Source organism: Octodon degus, unplaced genomic scaffold (genome assembly GCF_000260255.1).
Source record: "Octodon degus isolate 3935 unplaced genomic scaffold, OctDeg1.0 scaffold00010, whole genome shotgun sequence".
NCBI classification, from domain to species: Eukaryota; Metazoa; Chordata; class Mammalia; order Rodentia; family Octodontidae; genus Octodon; species Octodon degus.
Window position 1 is genome coordinate 25,160,523 of NW_004524586.1, and position 26,469 is coordinate 25,186,991.

At 36.4% G+C, this 26,469-nt stretch overlaps 1 protein-coding gene across 7 annotated transcripts; it reads left to right on the forward strand.

Annotated features, from left to right (window-relative positions):
* Positions 1-1,403: 1,403 nt before the first annotated feature.
* On the forward strand, positions 1,404-26,469 carry Tial1 (TIA1 cytotoxic granule associated RNA binding protein like 1). 7 transcript variants are annotated; one of them, XM_023708989.1, is made up of 14 exons: positions 1,888-1,974; positions 4,044-4,111; positions 4,890-4,951; positions 9,228-9,324; positions 17,593-17,742; positions 17,955-18,009; positions 18,165-18,252; positions 20,129-20,204; positions 21,527-21,635; positions 22,544-22,639; positions 22,746-22,830; positions 22,992-23,115; positions 23,447-23,586; positions 24,882-26,469. In XM_023708989.1, exons 4-14 carry the CDS (start codon positions 9,313-9,315, stop codon positions 25,006-25,008), a joined length of 1,062 nt encoding a protein of 353 aa, XP_023564757.1. In that variant the 5' UTR covers positions 1,888-1,974; positions 4,044-4,111; positions 4,890-4,951; positions 9,228-9,312; the 3' UTR covers positions 25,009-26,469. The 7 variants fall into 7 exon arrangements, with proteins under 7 accessions (XP_004625683.1, XP_004625684.1, XP_023564760.1 ...); XM_023708992.1 differs by lacking the exon at positions 4,044-4,111 and having other exon boundaries at positions 1,437-1,974; positions 17,644-17,742; XM_023708991.1 differs by lacking the exon at positions 4,890-4,951.

The window sequence follows — 26,469 nt, forward strand, 5'->3', positions numbered from 1 at the left end:
TCTCCATGTGACTCTCCTTAGGCACACTCTCCATCATCGATCACTTTCCTCTTTGGCCCCATAATCTCCTTGATCAGAAAATTTGGGACACTACCAAGTTACATGACATTACAGTACAAGTTCTCATATGTCCTGAGTCTTAATTGACCTTAGAAGGTTAGGGTCAAAATGTTGGCTTTCCTTGCACCCCTCATTTTTCTCTAATTTTGGTCTGCAAACTTAGGTTGTTAACCATCCAGAAGACAAGCTTACTGTTATTATCAAACAACTTAGGCTGTTAAGCTTAACCTCACTATCTGTCTACATAGCAAACATCTTAGGCATAATAAGGAACAGGTATTTTTCATCAAGTATTGATATGTTGAACTTTATGTCCCTACAGAATATGATAAAAACATTTAAAAATTAGAATATATTTTAAAAATAGGCATAATGAATTATATACTCATGTTTGCACATAAGTCCAAAAATCTCACCATATACAACCTTGAAGCAGGACAGTCCCACAATGTTCCTTTTCCTATCTCTTGCTTTCATTCACCACCCCCTTCAGAACCAATTCTTAAAGCACTGTTAATAGGGAAAGTTGAACTCTGGCAATAGGTTAAAAGATCTTACACCCCACACCCACTCCCCAGCTTCAAAAGCAGATACAAATGCAGTAACTTTCTCCTGAAGGCACACGGGGAACCCTCGTGCGTGAGAGACAAATTCTACAGGGCCGCAAAGCTAGTTTACATGTGGCTGCCCACATGTCCACAAACACCTTTAAATCTCTGAGCATGTCTACGTTCGATTAAATAAAGTGTACGAGGGCAAGTCATTTTTAATGAAGTACTACTTTTCTTTCCCCGCTAAATCGATAAGATAGTACACAGGGAAACCTTTGATACTTACAAAGCAACCTACAAGCGGATTATACAGAAGCACCTATTTGGGAGAAAACGCACCCCAAAGACGCAAGTGGCTTTGGAGGCACCCAAGGTTCGCTCCGGCGCCCCCAAAACTCAATCAAGCCAGCCTCTTTCTAGTCGGCGGCGCGAGGTGGCAGTTGATGACCGCAGGCCTGCTGGTCTCCTGAACACAGGAGAGCCTGCTAAACCTGCTGGCTCGAACACCACGCGGAAACACAGAGCCGTCTGAGAAATTGAAGAAACCGCTCTCTGGCCAGAGGGAGGCGGAGCAGAAGCTCACGCTAGGATGCACCTTAGCACGCCTGGAGCCGTCCTGGGACGGCCCCCGGCGCGAGGCACTCTGGGACTTGTAGTTTATTCCTCAGACAACATCTGTCCCACTCCGTCGGCCCACTGGTTAACATCGCAGCGATTCTTTCAGGCACGCAGACTTCCTGATCGCGGCACGTCCTCACGTATGACTACACTACCCAGAAGTCTCTCCTCTGGGTTGCGGCATAGAGTCGCCTTCAGACTACAGTTCCCAGAAGTCCGCTGGAGAAGTGCTTCCGTCGCTCCTCCTCAGGACCAGAATTCCCAGAGACTCCACGGCTTGTCTCTTTTTGCTGGACCTCTTCTAGCGCCGTCTACGTAGTGGCCAGCCAGTAGGCCCACTGTGACGACGTGGTCGGTCGTGACCGGGCGCAAGGTTTCCTCTGCAGCTTGGCTTGCTGTCCCCTCAGATCTCCCCAGGCAGGCTGTAGCGGCTGGCCTGAGCGGTGACCTGGCGGGCCGCGCCTGCGCCCTGCTCTGTTTCCTGCCTGGCTGGTGGCGGCGGCCATTTTATTCATCCTCCTCCTCCTCCTGCTCCTCCTGGTTGGAGCGCAGTGTCCGGAGCAGGCTGGGGGGAGAGAGCCCAAGAGCGGGGTTCGGTGCCTTTTCCTCTGTCCCCAGACGGTGCCCAGAGCCCCCCGCCCCCTCCCCCCCACCCCCTCCCCTCCCCAGCCCTGCCCTCCCCCTTGTCCCGGGATCGCTCCGTCGCACCCACCATGATGGAAGACGACGGACAGCCCCGGACTCTGTGAGTACCCGAGACCGGGGGTGCCAGGCGCCAGAGGCCCGAGCACCGCGAAACGCATAGGGAGGGAGCTTGAGACAGAGGGCCGAGCCGGGACTCCCGGTGGACCTCTGGCCAGGGTGGCGCGGACACGAAGTGCTCTCCTCCTCTGTCCCCCTTTTCTTGGGCAGGGAGCCGTCCCTTCCCCCAAACACTGTCACTTCCTGGGGTCTGGGGCTCGTCTCGACCTTTTCCTCTCGCGCCCTTCTTCGTGCACCCTTCCGAGGCCTGGTTTCTGCACGGCCGAGGCTGTCAGGCCCAGGAGAGCGCCTGCTCCCCTCCGCTTTGGGGGGCCCTGGGCTGGGCCGGGAGTGGCCAGTCCTCGCGGGGTCAGGGCCTGGAGGGGTGGGACGTCGCGGCACCCCGTGCAGGCCTGGGCCGGAGCCTCGCGCCCTCCGTCCCCGCAGCTCCAGCCGCTCCCAACTCTTCTTCTGAGTTAAGCTCTCCGAGGAAGCTGGACGCTGTGCGGCCACTAGAGCCCCTTGCCTCCTCCTGCCCCACGTGCCCCCGCCCACGCTGTCAGCGACACCCGCCCAGCGCCCGCTACTTTTGAAGTGCAAGAGGGATGCTTCTCGCCGCCCGAGCTCCGCTCCCTTCTCGGATAACGAAGTTTACGTTGAGCGCTCCCTATGCCAAATTGACAGCCAGTTGTTAAACTCCTCTTGCTCTCCCGGTGTTGCTGCTTCTTAATCTGTGCGTCCAGTCCATCCGAATTGGATTAAATGCTTCCATTCGCTATTTGATGTGTGTTTTAGGGGTCGCTTTTACTCTGGTCTTGTTGTTGCATTTTTACCTGGAGCCCCGTCTAATGAATGAATTCATTTTGGAACCACTTAATTCGAGTTACTTCCCTTCCCAATGAAGAGTGATGACTCAGCAGTTCCATTCCTTTTGGGATTATGTGGCACTTTTTTCTTATTTTGTATTTTTAAATCAGAGTAATTTCTAATTCAGTGTTTTAAGTAGAGCGCTTCAATTTTCCCAGTCTCTGTAGGTGCAGTGCTCCTGTCTTAAGTACAAGAAGTTAGATCAGAGTTTTGTTTCTTCTGCCTCTGCCTGTTACTGATATGATCAGAGTTCACTTGGCTGGGTTAACTGATGGAGAAAGTACTTTTTAGGGGAATAGATAAACGTCAGTGGGCACCTAGATGGTTTGACTGGCTTCACAGCTTCACTCCTCTGCATCAGTATGCTCAGTAAAAAAAGGTTGATATGTGTGCTTAATCTTAACACAGATTTTTTTAAGCCTTGTACTTTTTATTATTTCTTTTGATGTCTCACTAAAGTGTTTGCCACCTTGTTGTAGGAATTTGAAGCCAACCCAAGAACTTCATTTCCCTGAATGAAAAGCATACTTAATAAACTTCATATATATATATATATATATATATATATATATGTTTTGAACTTTTTTCCCTTTCTGCCTTCTCTTAGAAAAAAAAAAAAGAATTGGAACAAATTTGAAATTTGCTCTTCAGCGTTTGTGTAAGCTAAGACTTGGTATTTGTTAGCAATGTATATACTTTGATGAACACATCTGGGAAAGCTAGATATAGAACCTAAATAGCTTGTATTTAAGGAACATAACAGTAACATTTTATCTAAAGTACTGTGTTTGAAATGCCATCATTGCATCCTAATAGCTATTGAATCATAGTTACCTCATGGCACATGTCTCATTGACTCCTTTTTCCTAGAATAGGAATTTCTGATTTTGACCTACTACATAATATGCTTTATCATTATCCTTTGTTCCTAGAACTATCTTTGCATCTACTTTGTCATTGTATATTTTCTCCAGGAGACTAATGACCTAATTCTGTACTTATATCCTAATTCTGCCTTCTTCATTCCGCTTTACCCCCACACCATATTTAAGTTGTTTGTTAATAATGTGACATGTGTACCTATGAGCAAATAAACATCTTAAACTCTGTCGTTCCTGTATGTCAGTACATGTTTACTATTTTGTCTTCTTTTTTCCTTCTTTCGCTCTTCTTCATAGGAAGGGTTTTTTGTTTTTGTTTTTTTAGACAAGGACTGCTACACCTTCCTAGGTCTTACCCCTCCAGCACTTAGTTCACTGCCTGGAACCTACGAGGTACTCAATATGTATTTTACAATGATTATACTTTCATTAAATTAGTATTAAGTCCTTTTTTTAAAACTTCAGATTAATTTATTGGTAGACAGTATTGTCATACCTGGTGCAGTTTATTGGTTTTTATATATATTTTAAAAGATCTTCAAAGATAAAATTGTGAATAAAGGGCTGGGCATGGTGGTGCATGCCAGTGATCCCAACACTTGGGAGGCTGAGGCAGATGAATTGCTTGGAGTTCAAGGTCAGCCTAGGCTACATAGTGAGTCCAAGGTTAATCTGAACTACATAGTGAGACTCTGCCTCAGGAAAAAAAAGTGAGATAAAAGCAATTAATTTTTTAAAAAATGCACAGTCGTTTTTTAAAAAGTATACAGTATGCTTTAATCCCAGTGCTTGGGAGGCTGAGGCAGGAAACCATTGAAAGTTCAAGGCCAGCCTGGGCTACCTAGTGAGTTCAAGGCCAGTGAGAAGAATTACAGAGGCTATTGTCTCAAAAAAAAAAAAAAAGAAAGAAAAGAAAAAAGCATACATTTTTATATTTCTCAAAGAGATCAGATACAAGTAACGTAAGGAAAACTTTGACCATGGTTATAGAGTTTGTTATATAGTAGTTTTGTTTGTTTGTTTATGGAGATCCTGTATTTTGTACTATGATCTATTGATTAGGTTTTCAAATGGCTAGTATGTTTTAAAAGATTGTACTCTTGACAAAAGCTTACTTTAACCTGTTTGCTTAAAATGCCTGTGTGTTACTAGTGAGGTTTTTTTCCTGCAGACACACACAAGCTAAGACATATGGTTCTATCTTCAGAAAACAATATGGTGTTTATAGCCTAGGTAGGTCTTTAAATATTCATTACCTTCAGTATTACTAATTTATTTGATGGTATTTAAAGTGATATAGAATTGTTTTGATGTTGGGCCTAAATTTTTATTTGTCATATAGTTGCTCTAAAGGTCTGTTTTCTGATGATCTTCGTTTTCATTTTACATTTATTTGGGGGATGGTATATTGGGTAACTTGTGATCTTAAAAACAAACAAACAAAATCATGCCATGTAATATTGGTGTTTGCAGTGGACCATCTCGTAGGATACAAGTTTCAGACCTGTATCTTTGTAGTGCAGTGATTTGATCTATGGTTTATCTGAATATACTATGGTACTACCTCGTATTAGTGTTCTGTTGTAGTTTATTTTACTCATCTCTTCAGTCCACCAAAATCAATAGAAATTGTGGATCTGGGATAATAACCACATTATACAGTGCTATCGTTTTAAGGCTTTTTTTTTTCTGATAATCTGTCAAAAGGAAGAAATAATGCAGTGATTTAAAGTGTAATCTGAACAGTGAAGAAAAAAGTAGAATACTAAAACGTCACTGTAAAATTGACTAGCTGTATTCATGGTTCTGGTTATATTATGGCTATAATCAAGTCCCTCCTTCTGTTTGATTATATTGTTTCTTTAAAATGTGTGTGTGTGTGTGTGTGTGTGCGTGTGTGTGTATTCCTTATAGTTGGTTAATTCAGTTGTACAAGTTGAATCTTTACTCCATCCTACCTTCTTCCAAAAAAATGAAATACTGACAAATTCAAAAGTTCATCACAGATTTGTTGAAGTATATTGTTCGAAAAATCTTGTATGGCAACTTGTCAAACATAAAGAAAAATGTTATTGTTATGCAAATTTAGTCACAGTATTAAGTACTGTAGTTTCAGCCTTGGTAGGGCTACTCTTTCTTTTTTTTTTGTTCCTCGAATGCCTTCAGGGCACTTTTGGCCAGCGGGAGAGTTGTGAGGTTCGAACTCCAGCAACCTGAGGCTGACAGCTTTGTGGAAGCAGCCACTTAAAGGACTGAGCTAGGGTCAGGCCCCCTACTCTTTCAGATTAAGAACATGTTCAGTGTTGAAAACTGTCACTATTTGTCTTCTGCAAGGCATGATGTTCTTAACTCAAAATTCCCTTTGGTTAGACATAGGCAACAGGTTGGAATGTAAACTTCTCTGCCTACTGCGATACGAAACTGCCAAGTTTGTAGTCTCAAGTTGGATTTTAACTTTGATATTAAGAATAAAGGTGTCATTTCAGTTTTTAATGCTTCAGTTCTTATATTTCCTGTTATTAAAAGAGGTGTGTAAAATATACCTTTATTTTTTCCTTGAGTTAAAAATTATTTTGGAATTTAAGTATTTTATTTTGAATTGACCTCTGACTATAAAAACTCAAACCATCTGACACATTTTTTGTTATTTTGGAAATGTTCTTCAGATGAAATTACATATTTAGAAACTTGAAACTTTAGAACATGTTGATTGCTTCATAACCACAGCACAATTTAGAGACTTATCACTTGGAAAGAAAAAAAAGATACCATTTAAGTAAGGTACTAAGAAGATAGCTGGGCACATTGTCCATCTTTTTAATCCCACTGTGAAAGCTTGAGACAGAAGGATTGCAAGTTGCAGCCTCTCCTTGGTAGTTTAACAATTGTATTGAGATCTGTCACCCACCCCCCAAAAAAGTCTAGGAATATAGTTCAGTGTGGATTTAATTTTTAGCTACCCCTCCCACCAAAATGGTGCTTATTGGGTCAAGTATTGAACTTTGTTTTAAATGTTTTTGAAAGTATTTAATTTGGAATAGATTATTTTTTGACAGTGTCAAGGTACTTAAACAGTTACAATATTTTAAGAACTACAAAGTAAGTCTATAGAACTTTTAGTAAAAGAATAGGTCTTAAATTTAAGTGAAATGATATAGTGAATGATATCCTTTTTATCATAGTAAATCTTAAGTTTTGAAAACCTAGTTTGGTGCTTTACCACTTACCTCTTAGTGGAGAGACTTAAATAGTAGGAAACCTTAAGCTGGAATTTTCTATAAAACTTTCTAGACTTAAGTACTGACATTTTGATCTTAGGTGTCAGTATCAGAAATGCAGGTTAGGGGTGTGTGTGTGTGTGTGTGTGTGTCTAGAACTTCTATAACGGGTTGGAAATAGGTTAAGTTAGAATAAAAAGCCTATTAAACAGCAGCGAATTTATTGTGACTCTTAATTATGGAAGGTAATTAATGCCCACACAGTTTTTCCTGAACAGATGAAGTTTTTTGTTTGTCCCCCCCCCCCCTTGGTACTAGGAATCAAACTCAGGACCTCATGCTTGCCAGGCAGGTGTTTTATCCCCAGCCCTAGATGATTTAAACAGATGATTTTAAATTTAAATGCAAATTCAAAGCTAAATCTGCTAAGCATGGTGGTATACACATGTACTCCCAGAACTTAAGAGGCTGAAGTAAGAGGATAAGTTTGAAGTCAGCCTGGGCTGTTTAGCAAGAGTCCATCCCAAAGGAGCAAGGGGTGGTGGGTGGGGGAGACAAGACAGCAAAAAATTCACAGCATTTCAGTGTTGTTACTAGCTAACTTCAACGTGTGAAAATCAGTCTTGTTCATTTTTTTCTCTTAGAAATGAGCTTTTGAGATTCTTTGTTTTCCCTAGAGATATGTGTTCCTTGAATAAAAAAATAGATTACTGATGGTTACAAGCTCACAATTCCCTATGAATTAAAAGGGCTAGGCAATGAGTTGTCTATGACTAGCTCATAATCCTAAAACTCTCACTACTGCTGGAAAAATAAATCACTGTGCTGGCTTACAGATGGGTAAGCTCCAGCTTAATTATAAAGAAAGTACGGCAAACTGGACCTAAAACCACTTTGTCAATTGATTTTGTCTCTTACATTGAACTTGTATTTCACTTACAGAATATGAGCAACAAGGTTATAAGTACCCACTGTAAGGAAATTTTTAACGAAACTGGAAAATTGCTACTCTAACTTAATTGGATCTTTGTGCAGTTTTTTTGTTTTGCTTTGGTTGACTTTAGCTTTCTTGGTCTTTTTTTTTTTTTTTTTTTTTTTTGGTTTTTTCCTTTAGCCTATTCCATCTTAAAAGTTACTATTTAATATGTAACTATGTTGCAAAGGTTGATATTAGTATAGTACTTAGTTTCTAGATTTTATGACTAGAAAAAGAAAACTTACTTTTTTATTTTCCAAAAGAAACTTAAAATTTAAAAGTACTGTACTGTTTGTTTTATGAGTTGTTTATGACAGGTACAGATTGAGGAATTATTTGTTAAGTACCAGAAAGAGTTAACAGTTTTGATAGTTTATTGAGATAAGTCAGATCTCTGGTACAAAACATAAAGCAAGGCGGTGAAGTAGTGATTTCTATTTTCTTTTTTTTTAAACTTATATGTAACATATGTGTGATATGTATATTATATATATGTTATATATATATACATATATATACATATGTTATATATATATATATATATACATATATATACATATGTTATATATATATATATATATACATATATATACATATGTTATATATATATGTTATTGAATTGATGACTAGGGAGAAAACCCAAAATCTGAAATCTCTAGTCAAAAGTGTATCTGGAATATTTAAAAACTTTCTGAATTTCTAAAACATTCTGTATGCTTTGTTGTATACATAAAGATGTATTTTGTTGTACCTGATGCACTTGTGACTAGGAAATTTTATCATCGTATTGTTGTCCTAAGAGCAATAAAGACCCCATTGCTAAGTCATAATTTACAAAAAAAAAAAAAAACCTCACTTTCTATTTTACTATAACTTTTAACTCTTTTCTTTGATTGCAATTGCTTTGGTTCACAGTCTAAGATGAACCTACTTTATGTCTAATATCTTTTTATGATCACCTATTTTAGTCATTCAATATTTGTCATTTTTTGTCACAAGTTAATTTTTGGAATAGAAATTATATTTCTTGAAACTTAAATTTTTTATGGCTAAAATGAGAAAATGATACACAAGATACAGAATAATATGCTTTTTGAATACCATCTTTATACTGTACTTTGAAATGTTGTTTTAGAGGCTTAAGAACAGTTACTGTTTTGTTAAATAAGGGTTAATCTTTCATAGAGTCAGTACTTCTTGGAGTAGTTTTATTTAAATGTACAGGAAGTTAAAATGAAATTAAAAGGTGATAAATTAAATGCATTAAGCCAGAACTAAAGGAAAATTGCTAATAATGTATTTTTTTCTTGTTCAGATATGTAGGTAACCTCTCCAGAGATGTGACAGAAGTCCTTATACTTCAGTTATTCAGTCAGATTGGACCCTGTAAAAGCTGTAAAATGATAACAGAGGTAAGACTTCCCAGTTACACACACTGTCAGTTAGCATGATATCTTAACATTTTAAGATAATTGGGCTAATTGCAACATTTTAAAAGTTGTTAATTTTTTATTTTGAATTGGCTAATAAAACAGATTTATAATGAAGTTATATTCACAAGGGCAAACTTTTTATGCTGTTATTATCAGGCATTTTTCATGATGTCATTATCTTAATAATTGCAGGCCAGCCAGGTAGCTCAGTTGACTGAGGAATCTAACTTAGGCAGGCATAGAGACGGGGGTTCGGTCCCCATTGTGCTGGCCCCACCCTGGAGGCGCACTGAGATAGTGATTGAGACTGGGCATGGTAGCATATGCCTGTAATCGCAAAGCTTGGGAGGCTGAAAATAGGAGGATTACTATGAGTCTGATCTGCATAGTGAGACCTTGTAGACCCTGTATAAATATATGTTAAAGTAAATAAATAATTTGTTTATAAATTTATCTCAAATGGTGAAAAAGGACAACATATAAGTAATAACATATACTTTTTCAGGTAAGACTTTAGTAGTACCTATTTATGAACTTCTTGATGGCATTTTGTACAATTCTAATAATGTTAGCAATTCAGATAGTATACATTTAAAATTTAGGGGTTGCTGTGTGTAAAAGAATATAAGCGTACTATGTGCCTAGTAGAGCAGCGTGTGTCTTGTGCATCTTTAGTGAATGATTGAGCAGTTTTATGTAAGTAGGCAATGAAATTGTTAGGATAATTTTGTTGGTGCTGGGGATGTAGCTCACTGGTAGAGTACATGCTTGGCATGGGGTTCTATCCCTGCCACCAAAATAAGTAATATTGTTGTCCTTTTTTCAAAGAAAATTTATATACTTTCTCAGTTAAGACTTTAGTAGTAACTTTTTATTTACAAACTTCTTTTTTTTTTTTTTACCCGGGAGTTGAACTCAGGCTCTTGCGCTTGCCAGGCAAGCGCTTGTTCTACTGAGCTATCTCCCCGGCCCTACAAACTTCTTTTTAAAACCATTGTTGGCCCTATAAGATTTTATAGAAGGAGGCAGAGGAGTTAGTGGGCACTTAGAGTATAGAGCGATAAATGCTATGGAAACCTTTTAGGTACCATGGGAGTATACAGGGAGAGCATCCTGTGGAATCTTAGCTTTTAAAAGATACTTCTTAGAGGAGTTGATGGATGGACTAAAACCTGAAAGAATAATAATAGAAAGTGGCTAGAAAAGAATTTAGGGGCCAGGTATGGTAGCACAGTCCTGTAATCCCAGCACTCTGTAGGCTGAGGCACTAGAACTGCTGTGGGTTTAAGGCCAGCCTGGGCTACATAATGAGTTCAAGGCCAGGCTGAAATATGTAGTGGGACCCTGCCTGAAAAAAATAGATAAGAGAAAAGGAAGTGGGGAAGAAAAGAATATACTGTGAAGAATGTTGGTGCAGGTTGATAGACAGATCAGGAATGCTTGTGATAGGGAAAAATCAATAGAAATCTGCTTTCTGTTAGGAACCTCTGTTCAATAGTAGGATGCTTGGCACTTAAAATGGGATTGGTCATGAGATGCCCAAATGAGACAAGTGTTTGGAAGGAGCCAGAAGCTATGTTGGTGTCTTATTTGGAGGTGAAGTGCTATTAAAAACCTGTATACTGTATTGACCATTTGATCTTTTTTCCTATTAGTAGTCCTTACTCTGTTCTGCTATTTTTTTTGTTCTTTCTTTCTTGACTTTGATTATTTATCCATTCATCTCTTACTAATTAGAAATGTGCTTTGTCCTAAGGCATTGAGGATATAAAGGAGAGCCAGACAAATGAGGTCCCCAAGCAAATAGGAATAAGAGCCATGACAGGAGAAAACAGTTCTGTGATAGTAATTGGGGGTTGGTACTATGTAAGCTAGGCAAGGAGGAACAGTGGAATAACAAGATGGTGCCATGTATGTGGAGCTAAAGGCAGAGGAAGAGCAAATACAAAGCTTTGAGTTGGTAATGAGTTTATTTATTGGCTTTGTGAAACCAAAGACTGGGATAGCTAGAGCATGGCAAATGGCGGGGGTTAGTGCAGTAAATGAGTGATAAGTAAGAAGATCCAGAATCACATAGGACAGTGTAGGCCATGACAGTTCAGTTTGCAGTAACAGGCCGCTGGAGAGGTCTAACCAGTGCTCCAGTTTCTATTTTTAACATTGGTCTGTATATAGAGAATGACTGCTGGGTGATAGATGGTAGGCAAGAGAAGGGGAGAAACCAACTGATTTTATTTCACTTGTCTAGGTAACATATGATGGATTCTTATGCTTTAGAGTGGTAGCCGAAGAACTAGGTATAAGTAAATTTGAAGTATATTTTGAAAAGAATAAATAGGACTTGATTGGCAGTGGGATGTAAGCCAAAGGAAGAAATCAGAAAAGACCCTAATATTCTTGCTACGTGTGGGTGGTAATGCTATTTACTAAAAAGAGGATAGCTAAGGAAGGTATCGGATGGTGTGGGGACGGGTAGAAATCAAGTGTTTTGACGATGTTAGATTTCAGATAAACATTAGATATCTAAATGGACTTTTTGTGGAGCATGGTGGCACATGCTTGTAATCCCAGCACTTAGGAGATTGAGGCAGATGGATCACCTGAGTTTGAGGCCAGCCTAGGCTACATAGTAAGTTCAAGGCCAGCTAAATAGCATAGTGAAACTATCTCAAGAAGAAGAAAAAGACCTTTTTTATTTGTTTTTTGAGACAGGGTCTTATGGTATAATTGAGACTAGCCTTGAGCTTGCTATATAGGCTAGGCTGGCTTTGAACTCACTTTGATTCTCCTGGTATTACAGGTATGTATGCCCTACCATGTCCATCCTAAGTGGACATTATATATACTGTAGCAGTTGAATAAAACTAGTTTGGAACTCTGAAGAGACTGTACTAAAGCTTGCAGTGATACTTGGAGTCATGGGACTAAATAAGATTGTTAGAGAAGTGATGTTGGGGAACACGAGAGAGAATGAGGTCTAGGCTTGGGTCCTAGAACAGCTGAGCATTTGAAATTATATTGAGTTTGAGTTAAGAAGCAACCCCTGGAAGACGTCTAGTAGAGAAACAGAAAAACCAAGAGGATGGTAGGATCCAGCAAAGAGAATATTTAAAGAAATGTCGTAAGCAACTGTTGTGAATTCTACTTAGAAGTCAAGATAGGACCGAGAGAGATAGAAGAGATAGCAGAAAGGTCATTGGTAAACTATGCAGTCCAGTAGTGTGGCTGGTTTGAAAACTAAAGGAGTTGAGACAATATGTAAGAAGGAAGAAAAATCATTTGAAAAAATTGAGACACATTTGACAACTATATATTTTAACAATATTTTTTCAAAAACTATGTGTATGTACAGCCATTTGAAGGGCAGAGAGACTCCAAAATGCATTTTTAAAACTCATGCATATTTAGAACTCATATTTGAGTATGAATAGTTACAAATCTTGTACTTCTTTGACTTGACATTAATGTCATCCAACAAAAATTGATGACAGCACTAATTAAGGTAAGGCTCTAATCTTTAGTCACCTGGTGATAGTATAAATGGGAAGTTTTTAAAGGGCATGAACCTTGTACATCTAGGCATTTGTTTTCCTTTCGTAAGTTTTATTTTGGTATGTGGAAAATCCTTTTTCTTCCTAGTTTTATAATTTTTAAACTTCAGATGTACTTCCTTTCTCTATATACTTTTTCAATATAGTAAGTATATATTTTTTAATCAGTTTTCATTGGTGTATTTTAGATGTACATAGCAATCACATTCATCATAGAGACTTTGTACCTGTACATGATATAACTTGATTCTTTTTTTTTCCCTCCAACAACTCTTCCCCTCCTCATTTAAAAAAGTTTTGTGTTTTTCCCTTTTCTCGTTTTTTTCTTTCCCTTCTTTCCTTACTCCCTCCTCCTCTCTGGTTGCCCTTCCCATTTGAACATTTTCTTCCTATTTCACAATACCTATTATACATTTTGGTCCGTAGTTATACTTTTGATTTTTCACAGCAGAGAAACAATGCACTGTTTACACTTATGTGTCTGATTTATTTCACGTAACAGTATGATCTTAGGGTGCATCCATTTAGCTAGAAATGTCTTGAGAGTATCCTTTATGGCAGAATAGTACTCCATTGTATAAAAAATCACATTGGGGCGGGGGAGATAGCTCAGTAGTGCAAGGGCCTGAGTTCAATCCCTGCTCCACAAAAAAAAAAAAAAAAAAAGTCATATCATTAGCCATTCACCAGCTGATGGACATTTGGGCTGTTTGCAAGATTTGTCTATTACAAACTGTGCTGCAATACCCATGGTTGTAAATATACTTCTGAAATGATGCTTTAAAAAAATGGGAAGATACAAGAATGGAAATAGGTGGTTTGAATGGGACCTAAAGTCCTAGTTTTTCGAGGAATCTCCACTGATTTCTCTAGTGCTTGCACAAGTCTGCACTCCCACTAACAGTAGAGAAGCGTTCCTTTTCCCCCACAGCCCTGCCATCATTTGTTATTGGTTGATTTCTTCTTGATGATAGCCATTCTTTCTGGAGTGAGATGGAATCTCATTGTTGTCTTAATTTGCACCTCTAAAATGACTGGTGATGTTGAACATTTTTTCATACATTTATTTGCTGTTTATACTTCATCTTCTGTGAAGGGTCTCTTCATTGCAGATGCCCATTTTTGGATCAAGCCTTTAAATTTACAGTCTTTTTTTTTTTTTGTTTTTTTGTATGTTCTTGATAGTATTCACTTGTCTGTGGTGCATCTGACAATTTTTCCCACACAGTGGGTTGTCTCTTCACTCTGGTAGTTTCTATAAATATATATGCTTGATTCTGAGGCAAACATTAAAAAATTTTAACATCTCTTATACTTGGGATTTCACTTAAAAATCACTGGTTTCGCTTTCCATGTTCATAATGCTCTTACAAACATGATGAACAAGCCTAAAACCCAGCAGACTTTCCATAAGAAGTGTGGCAAGCACAAGTAAAGCAGAAATACTCTTGTGTGCCCAGGGAAAGCAGTGTTGCGATAGGAGGTGGCAGGGCTGTGGTGCACAAACTGGGAGTTTTCTGTGAAAAGGCCAAAGCTACAAAGAAGGTTATGCAGAGGCTTGAGTGTATTGAACCCAACTGCAAATCTATGAGAATGATGGCTATTAAAAGATACAAGTATTTTGAGGGCTGGCCAAATAGCTCAGCAGATTGAAGTGCCTGCTTAGGTAGACACGTGCTGGGGGTTTGATCCCCGGGCCTGGTGTGGGGTGCGCTGAGGCTGCGATTGAGACTGGGCATGGTGGCATGCACCTGTAATCCCAGCGCTTGGGAGGCTGTAAACAGGAGGATCACTATGAGTCAGATGTATGTATAAGACCCTGTAAACCCCATAGATCCTGTACTAAATACATTTTTTTTAAAAATGCAAGCATTTTTAACTGGAAGAAATAAAAGAAAGGGCTAAGTGATCTATGTCAAGGTCTTTGTCTTTTGTTTTATTATGACAACTGTAAAATCTTGAGGTTATATTTAAAAACTGTGATGTCTTAGATTAAATGTAGTGTAATACAAATATGTAAATATAGGGGCCGGAGAGATTGCTCAGTAGGGGTCTGAGTTCAATCCCCAGTTCCGCCAAAAAAAAAAAAAAATCTATATCCATCTACCTACCTATCTATATCTGATGTAAAGGCTTAAAATACATATATGGTCTTCTGTTATCTATGGTTATATATAGTTGGTAAAATTCCAGAAGTAAGCAATTGAAAAGTTTTAAATTACACCCAGTTTCTTGAGTAGGGTGATGAAACTTCACACTCTCCCCACTGGAACATGAATCTTTCCTTTGTCTAGTGTATTAGAGTTGTATATGCTGCCTCCCCTATAGTCACTTAGTTGCCCTCTGTGATATCAGATTGACTGTCAGGATATCCCAGTGCTTATTATATTCAAGTAACCCTTATTTTAATAGCCTCAAAGTATAATATTAATAGGAAAGCTGTAAAATGCTTCCTTTAAAGTGAAAGGGTCAGAGCTTGTCACACCCTCAGGAGGCTGAGGTGAAAGGATTGCTGTGAGGTTGAGGCCAGTCTGGGCTCCACAATAAGCTCAAGACACCTGGACTACATAGGTGACCCTGTCTTTAAAAACAAAGGGAAAAGGTATTAAATTTGTATATTTGTAGGAAAAATATAGTATGCACAAAATTTGGTAGTCTGAAGTTTTGAGCCTCCACTGAAGTCTTGAAATACCCTGAGGGTAAGGGGAGACACTTCCACAACACACATGCATGCCTATTGATGTAACACTGGGGATCTGGCCTGCTGCTAGTTGGGTACATAATTTTGAAATCAGGGTGCACAAATGTGTTCTGAAGCCTTTGTGGTTTTCATAGCTCTCCTATTGGACCCCTCTATATTCTGTAATTGTCAGTGTTTCTCTTAGAGACTAAAAGAAAACATAAAAGAAAAATCAGGGCTGGGGAGATGGCTCAGTGGAATAAGTGCTTCCCTAGCAAGTACAAGGGTCTGAGTTCAATCCCCGGTTCCGCCAAAAAAAGAAAAAAAAGAAAAATCAACTAACAAAATTTCAGCCTTTTGCCTCCTTTAAATCCCTTCCTCACTAAATATTAATGATAAATGTTGGCCCTTTCACAAGAAGAACTGTTATGTATTTTTTTAATTTGGAGGGTTTTCCTCCATTTCATTTCTCTGCCTCTTTTTGAACATTGTTTACCCAGTGTAGTGTAGTACAATAGGATTTTGTATGGCAATTCATAGTTTTCTTGTTAGTGTTAATCATTCCACTTTTTGACTGAAGGAAATGTTTCTGGTTGTTTCATTACTATTATTTGGACATCTTTGGATTTTTCTTCTAAAATTTTTTGAATGAAAAATAATGGTTATTGCAAAGATTTTTATTCTACTTGTAAACTCTATCTAGAATTCTGCTTATTGGTTAATTGTGGTACTGAGAATTGAACCAGGGCCCATCACACCAAGCTACATCTCCAGCTCTTTTTAATTGTGTATTTCAAGATGATCTTCCTGAGTTACTGAGATGTCCAGATTTGGTTTAACTTTGTGATCTTCTGCCTCAGTCTCTCAGATTGCTGAGATTATAGACATACGCCACCTTGTCCAGCTTCCACATTCTCAATATTTATCTTTTGGGGGCACTTTATGTTGAGCAGTGAAGAATTGCTTTAACCTTTACATAAAAAATATTCCAGTAGAGTTGTATTGCTATCTAGTATAGGTTATAAACAGTTTATAAAAATTCTCATACTTATTTGCTTGCTGTTACCAATCATATATTTAATAAAGTTTTTTACATTGGTGTTTTTGTGATATAAAATTGTAGTTTTGTCCTGTTTTTTGGTGCAGTGCTAGGGATTGAATCCCTAGCCACATACTAATCAAGTGTGCTACCATTGAAATGTAACCCAACACTGCCTGGGAATACTTTGTTTATATTTATTTTAGCAGTTATTTTCTAGTTAGCCTGTGTATTTTTGACCTTTCAAAGACCAAATCAAAGTTTATAGAATCTCCAGTACATTAGACTATTTTGGAAGATAGGGAGACAATTTTATTACCTAGATATATGTCTTGAATTTTCTATTTTTTTTCAATGTTTACTTATCCAGAAAAGAAATACATATAACCCAGCCTTTATAGCACTACAAAGTACTGTCATTTTGTAATACCAACACAAATTTTGATCAAGAGTAAAGTTTATAAGGTTGGTTCAATTCTGTATTTTTTTTTTTTTTTTAGTCCTGAGTTACAGTTTATGAAGGATTATGATGTATTAAGTATAATGTATCATTTTAAGGCTAATTTTGGAAGGGCCATGGATATATAGCTCAGTGGCATAAACACTTGCTTGGCAAGCACAAGGTCCTGAGTTCAATCCTCAGTGCCACACACAATAAAAAGAATAATGTAAGAGAAGAGCAGTATTAAAGAGTAATCCTCATCAAATCTGAGTTGGAGGTTTTGAATGACTTAATAGAAGCTTCTCTTTTTTATTTAAACATACAGAATTCTGTATTCTGATACTCATGGTCATGATTCTGTACTGTACAACAGTGTACTGATGTACAAAGTCACACTAGCTATACATCCTTTTTCTTTTCTTTCCTTTTCTTTCCTTTTTTCTTTTTTAAAGGATTAGGCTTTCATAAGGTTTTGCAGTCTGACCTTGTACATTCCTAGCTATCAGTAATGTTTTTTCCTGGATTTTCTTCTCAGCAACCCGATAGCAGAAGGGTCAACTCTTCTGTTGGATTTTCTGTTTTGCAGCATACAAGCAATGACCCATATTGCTTTGTGGAATTTTATGAACACAGAGATGCAGCTGCTGCATTAGCTGCTATGAATGGGAGAAAAATTTTGGGAAAGGTAAGATAATCGAATGGTGGTACCTTAGTGCATGTGTTTGCATGTTGAATTAGTTTGTATTCTTTCTTAGCATATTTTTAAGCAGATATTACTGCTGAGTGATGGTTTTGCTTTATTCAGCCTAGTAGTTTTGCAAAAATAACCCTGCTTAGTAAATGATATGTCACAATGACATGCCTAATAATTGTATTAAATATAATCTTTATTTTTAGGAGGTCAAAGTAAACTGGGCAACAACACCAAGTAGCCAGAAAAAAGATACTTCCAGTAAGTACTCCTGCTGCATTTTACTGTGGAAGAGTTCTGAAAATTTCCTGGCAGCATTACCAGCTAAACTAGGGTTTTTTTCCTCTTTCCCGTTGCCTAAAAAGGTTTAGTAGCTGGCTTCTTGAGTATTTGATTACCAAATGCTTTGATTTCAGATCACTTCCATGTGTTTGTTGGGGATTTGAGTCCAGAAATTACAACAGAAGATATCAAATCAGCATTTGCTCCCTTTGGTAAAATATCGTAAGTATCATAATCAGTACTACAGTCGATAGTGATAAGCAAAATTACTTATGATTAACTTGTATTAGAATTAAGATTTTCTTTCTCTAGTTAGTGTATTTTTCTTTCTTTTTTTTCTTTCTTTTTTTTTTTTTTGGTTTCTTGATTTGTTTTGTTTTTGCGTAGATGTTGTTGCAAATGTTAATGTCATTTGAATGTTTTAGGGTCTTGTTTTCATAAATAACCTGTGTACAATATGTTCAAAAATTTAAGTGATTCTGTTTGTTATCTTTGAGCAGATGTTTAGGTGGTAAAACTTAAACTACAATGTCCAACTTTCTGTCAAATGTTTTTAAAAATTGGTGGTTAAAGAAAATAGGTTAATAAAAAGTGAATGTGATTCATACTGTGTATTTATTGGAGGAATTAATAAATTGGGGAAAGAAGGTGAATCTTTGGGTATATTGTGGTTAATTTAAAAATGTTTATATTTATAATGATAAATGTGTTGTGGTATTTTAGCTATAAGTAAAAAGTACTATTACCGTATTAAAATGTTTTGTGTCTGAATTGTGAATGTGGAATTCATTAGGCTTTTTTGTTATATTTGATTCTGCTAATGAGAGACAAACATGTTTAGATTTTTAACAGTTTATGCTCAAATTTCACTGTTATTTGATGAAATATAATGGGAAATTAAATGTGATTACAGATTTTATGAAGTATCACAATTTATCTGATTAAAATCAGTCTGTTTCATATATTTCCTGTAGATGTAAATTAAAAATTTTAGTAATATACAGAAATGTTTCAATTAAGAACAACAACTTTTTCGCTATGTAATTTGTTGTTCTACAGATATAATTTGAAGATTTAATTCTTAATTTTCTATTTTGATACTTGCTTTGCTTTTTAATGTAATTGTGGTAAGTAGTACTGTTTTAAAAATCAGTATAAAAATAATACAGGTTGCTGTTTTTTGATCTTTATATATACCTGAGACCTGCAGTTTTCTAAAGTCCAAGTCACAATTAAAAGTAATAGCATTCTGGTTATTTTGCAGAATTGCTCATAAGAATGGACAGGATCTTGAAGGCTAACTGCAAGGAACTGTGCACACTGGAACTCAGTTGTAGATTTTTTTTCTCATTTCTATTTCTTATTATACATTATTTATATATACATATTTTAGTATTTACATTTTAACATTCTATATTCAGTGGAGTTCTATATTTCCAATCATTTTAACTTACTCACTAAAATTTCTGTGTAAATTTGTTGTTTTCGTACTGGTGTGCTTAGCGTTGTTGTTAGTTTTTTATTCTCCTTTCTTAAATTTCTGAAAATGTCAATTTTTCAAAATTTACAGCTGCCCAAACTCCAAAATGATGGTAGAGCATTGACCAAGAAAAATAAAGAAATCTGTTAACAGGCCATGTATGCCTTTTTAATTCCTATTTTTTCCTCTTTTTCAATTTTTTAATATTTCATATATTTTGTATCACTAGGCAGAAGACATTTAACTATTTAGAGATTGCATGGTAAATTAGTTAGCATTGTTACAGTAATTTATAGAATCAGTAAATTTTAGAGGACACTAGCAAATAGAATATTAGAAAAGGAAACTATTGTTCCTATTAATCTTCAAATTTGAGCATTTAGTTTAGAAAGTACAGGCTGTTTGATTAGGTTGCATGTTTATTACATGTTTTTGTCCTACTGCTTTTTTCTAACAGGTAAAGAAGCATTAGGGAGAGTTCAGGAATGGCTGTAGTTAATTAGGGCTAACTGGAATTTTATTTTAAAAATGCTCACAATACAGTGTGTGTGGTTCCTTTTAGTTTTTGTTTTAAGGATAACTTTTACTTCCCTCATTTAGCTGTGCTTCTTTTCGCAGGGATGCTCGGGTAGTTAAAGACATGGCAACTGGAAAATCCAAGGGCTATGGTTTTGTATCTTTTTATAACAAACTGGTACGTTCTTTCAACTCACTTTAACCCTAAGCTTAGTGAGTTTTAATATATAGTAACAAATTTGAATATTCTTGGATATAACTGTGTACACAACTTTGATATAATTTTGCTTGCTAATACAGTATGATTCTTAAATTTGAAAATAAATAACTGGAAAAAGAAAGGGTAAGTGTACTATAAATATTATTAAAGTAGCATTTTTGGGGGCCGGGGAGATAGCTCAGTAGAGTAAGTAATTGCCTGGCAAGCACAGGGCCTGAGTTCAATCCCCGGTTCTGAAAAAAAAAAAAAGTAGCATTTGTGCATTAGTGAAGGTAAAATTATTAGAAGTAAAGCCCGAGACTAGGACAAGTGAAGTAATCTGAGAATTTGGGTGGGGAAGTAAGTTATATACATTCTTAACCATGTAAATCTGAGTTTTAATTCTTTGAAATTATCCATACTTTTATAACTGGGATTATAATGAATACAATAGTAACGTAAATGCTAATTTAAGCATCAATTTGTCTCAATTTTGGGATGACTTCTCTTCAGATAGTGATAACAAAGCTGGATGTGGTGGGAAAACACCTAATCCTAGCACTTGCAAGGCTGAGGCAAAAGGATCACTCTGAGTTCAAGGCCAGCCTAAACTACATAGTAAGACCCTGTCTCAAAAAAAGAAAAAACAGGGGCCAGGGTTGTGGCTCAGCAGTGCTATACCTGCCTAGTAAACACAAGGTTTCTGAGTTTGATTCCCAGTACCATTAAAAAAAACCCAAGGGGGAAAAAAAAAAACAAAAAAAAACCCAAGGAGGTAGCAAAGTAAACGTGCATTAACAATAAAGTAAGCTTTAGAATGAGTTTTTAACATGTCACAGTTGGAATTCATCACTCATATTAAAATAGTATATTTAAAGGTAGGCAATTTAGATTGTGTTAGCATTTCTACATTTTCTTCAGTAAATTTTACATTGAAAGTCAACCATAAAATTAAGATACTTGAAAACTACTTTTCTTACAAAATTTGTTTTCCTTCTAATTCAAATGTGTATATTTAAGAAACTTAATAATTTTTTTCAGTAATCAATGAGATTGTGACTTTTTCTTGCATATTTAAATTAGAATTAAGTTCTCTTAAACTTAAGTATTAGTATTTTATAATAGATAAAAATAGCTTTTGTGATTCACCAAAATTCAAAATTGTTTTATTGGTTTCAGTTTTAATTTTTTTGAGGATGTTTAATGAATTCATTTACTGATGAGATTTGTTGGGGTCAGCACTGCCAACTTTTATTTCATCTAACTTGCCACTCTTTGTGTTTTGTTTTTTTTCTCCATAGGATGCAGAAAATGCAATTGTGCATATGGGAGGTCAGTGGTTGGGTGGTCGACAGATCAGAACTAATTGGGCCACACGTAAACCACCTGCACCAAAAAGTACACAAGAAAGTAAGCTGTTTCTGTGATGCATGTTAAAACTATAAATTCTTTACCAATTATGTATTACTATAGTCATATTTTTTTTTTTTTTTTAGAAAGGGTCTCACTATTTTAGGCTGGCCTTGAGCTCACTATATACCTAGGCTGGCCTCGAACTCATGGCGATTGTTCTGCTCCAGTGCTGAGGTGTTATAGGCATGTACTGCTACGTGCCCAGCTTAATTTCTTAGTATTTAATGTATTTTTATTAATTAATATTAATTTTATGAAATAATAATTAAAAACATTTGCGGGCTGACCAGATAGCTCAGTGGGTTAAAGTGCCTGCTTAGGCAGATGCAGGGGCTAGGGGTTGAGTTCTTGGGCCTGCCATGCCTGCCCCACCCCCAGGGTGTGCTGAGACAGTAGTTGAGACTGGGCGTGGTGGCGCACTCCTGTAATCCCAGTACTTGGGAAGGCTATAAACAGGATCACTACGAGTCCAATCTATGTAGTGAGACCCTGTAGATCCTGTACTCAATACATATAAAAATAAAAACGGGGGCTAGGGAGATGGCTCAGTAGAATAAGTGCTTGCCTGTCAAGCACAGGGGCCTGAGTTCAATCCCCAGTTCCGCCAAAAAATAAAATTTAAAAAAAATAAAAAAATATATTTGCATACATGTGTATAACATTTTGATCATATCTATCTCTTCTGGTATATTTTTGAAGCTGTGAACTCTAATTTGATAGATCAAATGTATATCAAATCAGTATGGAGAAAAAAATTTTCTCCTTCCATTGAGCCATTTTTGTTAAAAGATAATGATGCTTCATGCATTCTAGGCAAGTGTTCTTTTACTAAATCATACTTGAAGCATAGGTAATTTTATAACATTTTGAGTAATAATATTTTAATTCTTTTTTTCTACATATAGATAACACTAAACAATTGAGATTTGAAGATGTGGTAAACCAGTCAAGTCCAAAAAATTGTACTGTGTACTGTGGAGGAATTGCTTCAGGGTTAACAGGTACAGTGTTTGGTTTTTCTGTAATGACTTTCTTTGTGGGGCTTTATCAGAGTTAGTGTGACTTTTATGATATATGCACCTTAAATGTCTTATATTTTTTTAATAGATCAGCTTATGAGACAAACATTCTCTCCATTTGGCCAAATTATGGAAATAAGAGTTTTTCCAGAAAAGGGCTATTCATTTGTCAGGTAATATTCTGTGTGTAATATTAGTATCATTATAGGATGTATTTTTTTCACTTATGTTATTAGACCCTTCCAGGTATCAATTTATGTTAATGCTTCTATATATTACTTAATATTTTAAGTTCTTAAAATATAAGAGCCAAAACCTAATTATTTTCTTATAGATTTTCTACCCATGAAAGTGCAGCCCATGCCATTGTTTCAGTGAACGGTACCACGATTGAAGGACACGTGGTTAAATGCTATTGGGGTAAAGAATCTCCTGATATGACTAAAAACTTCCAACAGGTAATTTAATTTTTTGTACCACTTTTTAAGGTTTTCATCTCGCATATATACATAAAGCTTTGGAAACTGTAAACAGTAAAATAAAGCATATAGCTATATTCAGTTGATTGTATTAATGCTATATTAAAGTTCATTATTTTGTGGTATTAACTGAATCTTAATACTTTCTTTTCACAGGTATCACCACCCCAATAAACTTAGACAATGATAAATAACAGAGTCCTATTCACATAAGGGTGCTTACTTAGTTTTTCTCTTCCTTGTCTCCCACTCTTTCTTCAAATACGGTGTTTCTTACTTGTTCCTAAAACGCTGATTTGCTTTTTCCTAGGTTGACTACAGTCAGTGGGGCCAGTGGGGCCAAGTGTATGGAAACCCGCAACAGTATGGACAGTATATGGCAAATGGGTGGCAAGTACCGCCTTACGGAGTATATGGACAGCCATGGAACCAACAAGGATTTGGAGTAGAGTAAGTTTGGTTTTTTAGTATAGAAATATCTGTAGATCTACAAACAGAAATAGAGAGGTATTTGGAGTATGAAAATTGAAAACAAAATCTAATCAGTTGTGACTTACAATGCTAAAAATTTGTCTCACTATCTAGATGAAGGGATTTAGGGGTAACATGTGGTGTGACCTATAGTTATAAGCAGCTTATAGAATTTAATTTATGTCTAACTCACTTTTATTTTTTCCATACATAAAAATTTTTGTGTGGAACTGTTCAGAAATTTGTTTTGAGACAATGTCTCCCTATATAGTGAGACTGGCCTTGAACTCACTATATAGCCTATGCTGGGCTTAAATTTATGTGATTCTCCTGCCTCAGCCTTCAGAGTGCTGGTATTACAAGTATATATCACTCTGCCTGGCTAGAAATTTGTTTATTTTATTGTTGTTTGACACAGATGAGAAATCTCAGAAATTCACTTTATGAAAAGCATCTTGCTTTTTGTTTTTGTTGATAGAATGAATTGGTTACTGCTACTTCTTTTCCCCCACACAATCCTAGGTCTTTATTCTCACTAGTTGCTTGTTTTGAAACTCATACATAGATCTTTATTTACACAAGTTACTTCTTTTGAGACTCTTTCCAATATGAACTTGTGTTTTTAATATTTCTTTTGATAGGTAGGTCTTCTGTGCAATTTATATTAGGTAAATGGTATGCAGAATCTTTTATTTTTTTATGTTTGGTGATGATGCTGGGGTTAGAACCCAGGGTCACACCACCACTGAGCTACATGCCAAGCCCATTTTTCTTATTTTTAAAATACTTTAATTTTATTTTTAGATAAGGTTTCCTTAAGTTGCCTAAGTGAGACTTGAACTTACAAGACTCCTGCCATAGCCTCCCAAAGTATTGGTATTACAGGCAGTATTTACCAAATCCCATTTTTAGAAAAATAAGTATTCAGATACTCTTCAGAGAAATCATTGTGCTAAGTTGTAATTACCTTAAAAAACTGTTAGGGGGGCCGGGGAGATGGCTCAGTGGAATAAGCACTTCCCTGGCAAGCCCAAGAGCCTGAGTTCAATCCCCGGTTCTGTCAAAAAAAATAAATAAATAAAAATAAAAATAAAAAAACTGTTAGGATTCATAGTGAGACATATGTTCTATACATGTATCATGTATTTCTTTGACCTATTTGTTGTATTCTGTTGTTAATTTCTAACTGTTATTCTGTGTGTGGTTATATACGTGTATAGATGATTTTTTTTTTCTTCTTGTGTTTGCTGAAGATTTTTTTTTTTTCTTCCAAGTCAATCACCTTCTGCTGCTTGGATGGGTGGATTTGGTGCTCAGCCTCCCCAAGGACAAGCTCCTCCCCCTGTAATACCTCCTCCTAACCAAGCTGGATATGGTATGGCAAGTTACCAAACACCGTGAGCTGGGACTCTAAACAAAATTGTAATTCTTGATAGGCTTCAATTTCCTGTGACACTCTGAAGACATGAACGTAGACATCGGAAAATGAAAATATTTATTTTAAAAATTGAAATGTTTGGAACCTTTAGCACAGCTTTGCTTGGGTGAAGGACACATGTCTTCTAGTTCTGCCTTTTTAAGTTTTTGTTCATGATGGATATGAACATGATTTTTCTTTGTGTACAAAAACTAAAATAAAGTCAATAAAGACAATTCTGACTACAAATTTTGATATAATAGGAGAAATGGGTAATACATTTTGATTCTTAGATACTATTCCATTTTTATCTTGCTGTTCAGTATTTTAACTCACTGTGTTTTTAAAAGAGCAAAAAAGGGAGGATCGTGAAAAACTGGGAATCACATAAATTCATCTTGAATCCTGGTACTCCCCTTCCCTCCCCTGAGGTGGACCACATTTGAAGTCAGCAGAAAAAGTATGATACTCAGAAGAAATGGCATGATTTTGGAATCGCTTTGGAGGAAAATTTACTTTCTCTATGCCTAAAGAAGCTGAAGCCAGACTGAAATTTTGCGACCCAAATAAGGAACAGCGTTGTCTGAGTTCTTTGAGCAAATGGCGGTCCACATTTAAGACATATTTTTAAAACTTTAAAAAGTGTTGATTATTAAAGCTGTAGTATATTACATTTCATTGGGGGGGAGATTCCAAGTATGGTGTTTGTATTAAAGTCAGACAGTCATACTTGTGCTTTTACATGAAGTTCAAATGATATACATTGTAAATACTGAATAACTACAGTGTTCAAAAAGCATGCTTCAACATAGAAGTAGCAACAGTGTAATTATTTGAAATAACACTTAACACACTCCATTGCATTGAATGCAGTGGGTTAATGAGGATGTTTTAAGACCGACATTTCCAAGGTTGGCTATATAAATTAAAACGACACATCCTATACAGAAAAAGCCTTAATTTTAATTTCATACAAATCTGAGTACATTCTAAAATGTCATTAGATATTTTTCTTTTTGCTTTGCATTATTTGGTATGTAAATACCTTGATTAAAGCCTTGTAAGTTGGTTTCAAGGTTGCTATAAATTGTATAGCACAAGTGTTTTTAAAAATCTTAGGGTGTTTTTAAAAATTAAATATATTTTGCCCAGAAATTTTTTTAACAAGATTGCTGAAACATCTTATTTAGACAGTTTGATGTACCAGTTTATAATTGGATGTTCAGTTTAAGTAGTACACAAAGTTGTGACTTCTAATTTTTTTTTTCCTGTGGGAAGCGTGCATGGGATGGTGATCCTGAACAGAGCCTTGAGTAGTATGTGTGCCGTTTGTAAATGAATCCGTTGGGAAAATGGAGAAGATTGAGGTTTGTTTCCAAGGTATTTTTCAGCCTACATGGATAAAATCTGCCTCAAATTTATTAAAAAATGGGAATGTAAAATAG

Bases quoted from the DNA above. Each gene is read 5' to 3' on its own strand.
- Tial1 (XM_004625626.2), top strand. From the start codon at position 1,943: ATGATGGAAGACGACGGACAGCCCCGGACTCT. The intron at 9,325-17,592 runs GTAAGACTTCCC...TTTTCTTCTCAG, and splicing joins GCTGTAAAATGATAACAGAG to CAACCCGATAGCAGAAGGGT. The intron at 18,010-18,164 runs GTAAGTACTCCT...CTTTGATTTCAG, and splicing joins CCAGAAAAAAGATACTTCCA to ATCACTTCCATGTGTTTGTT.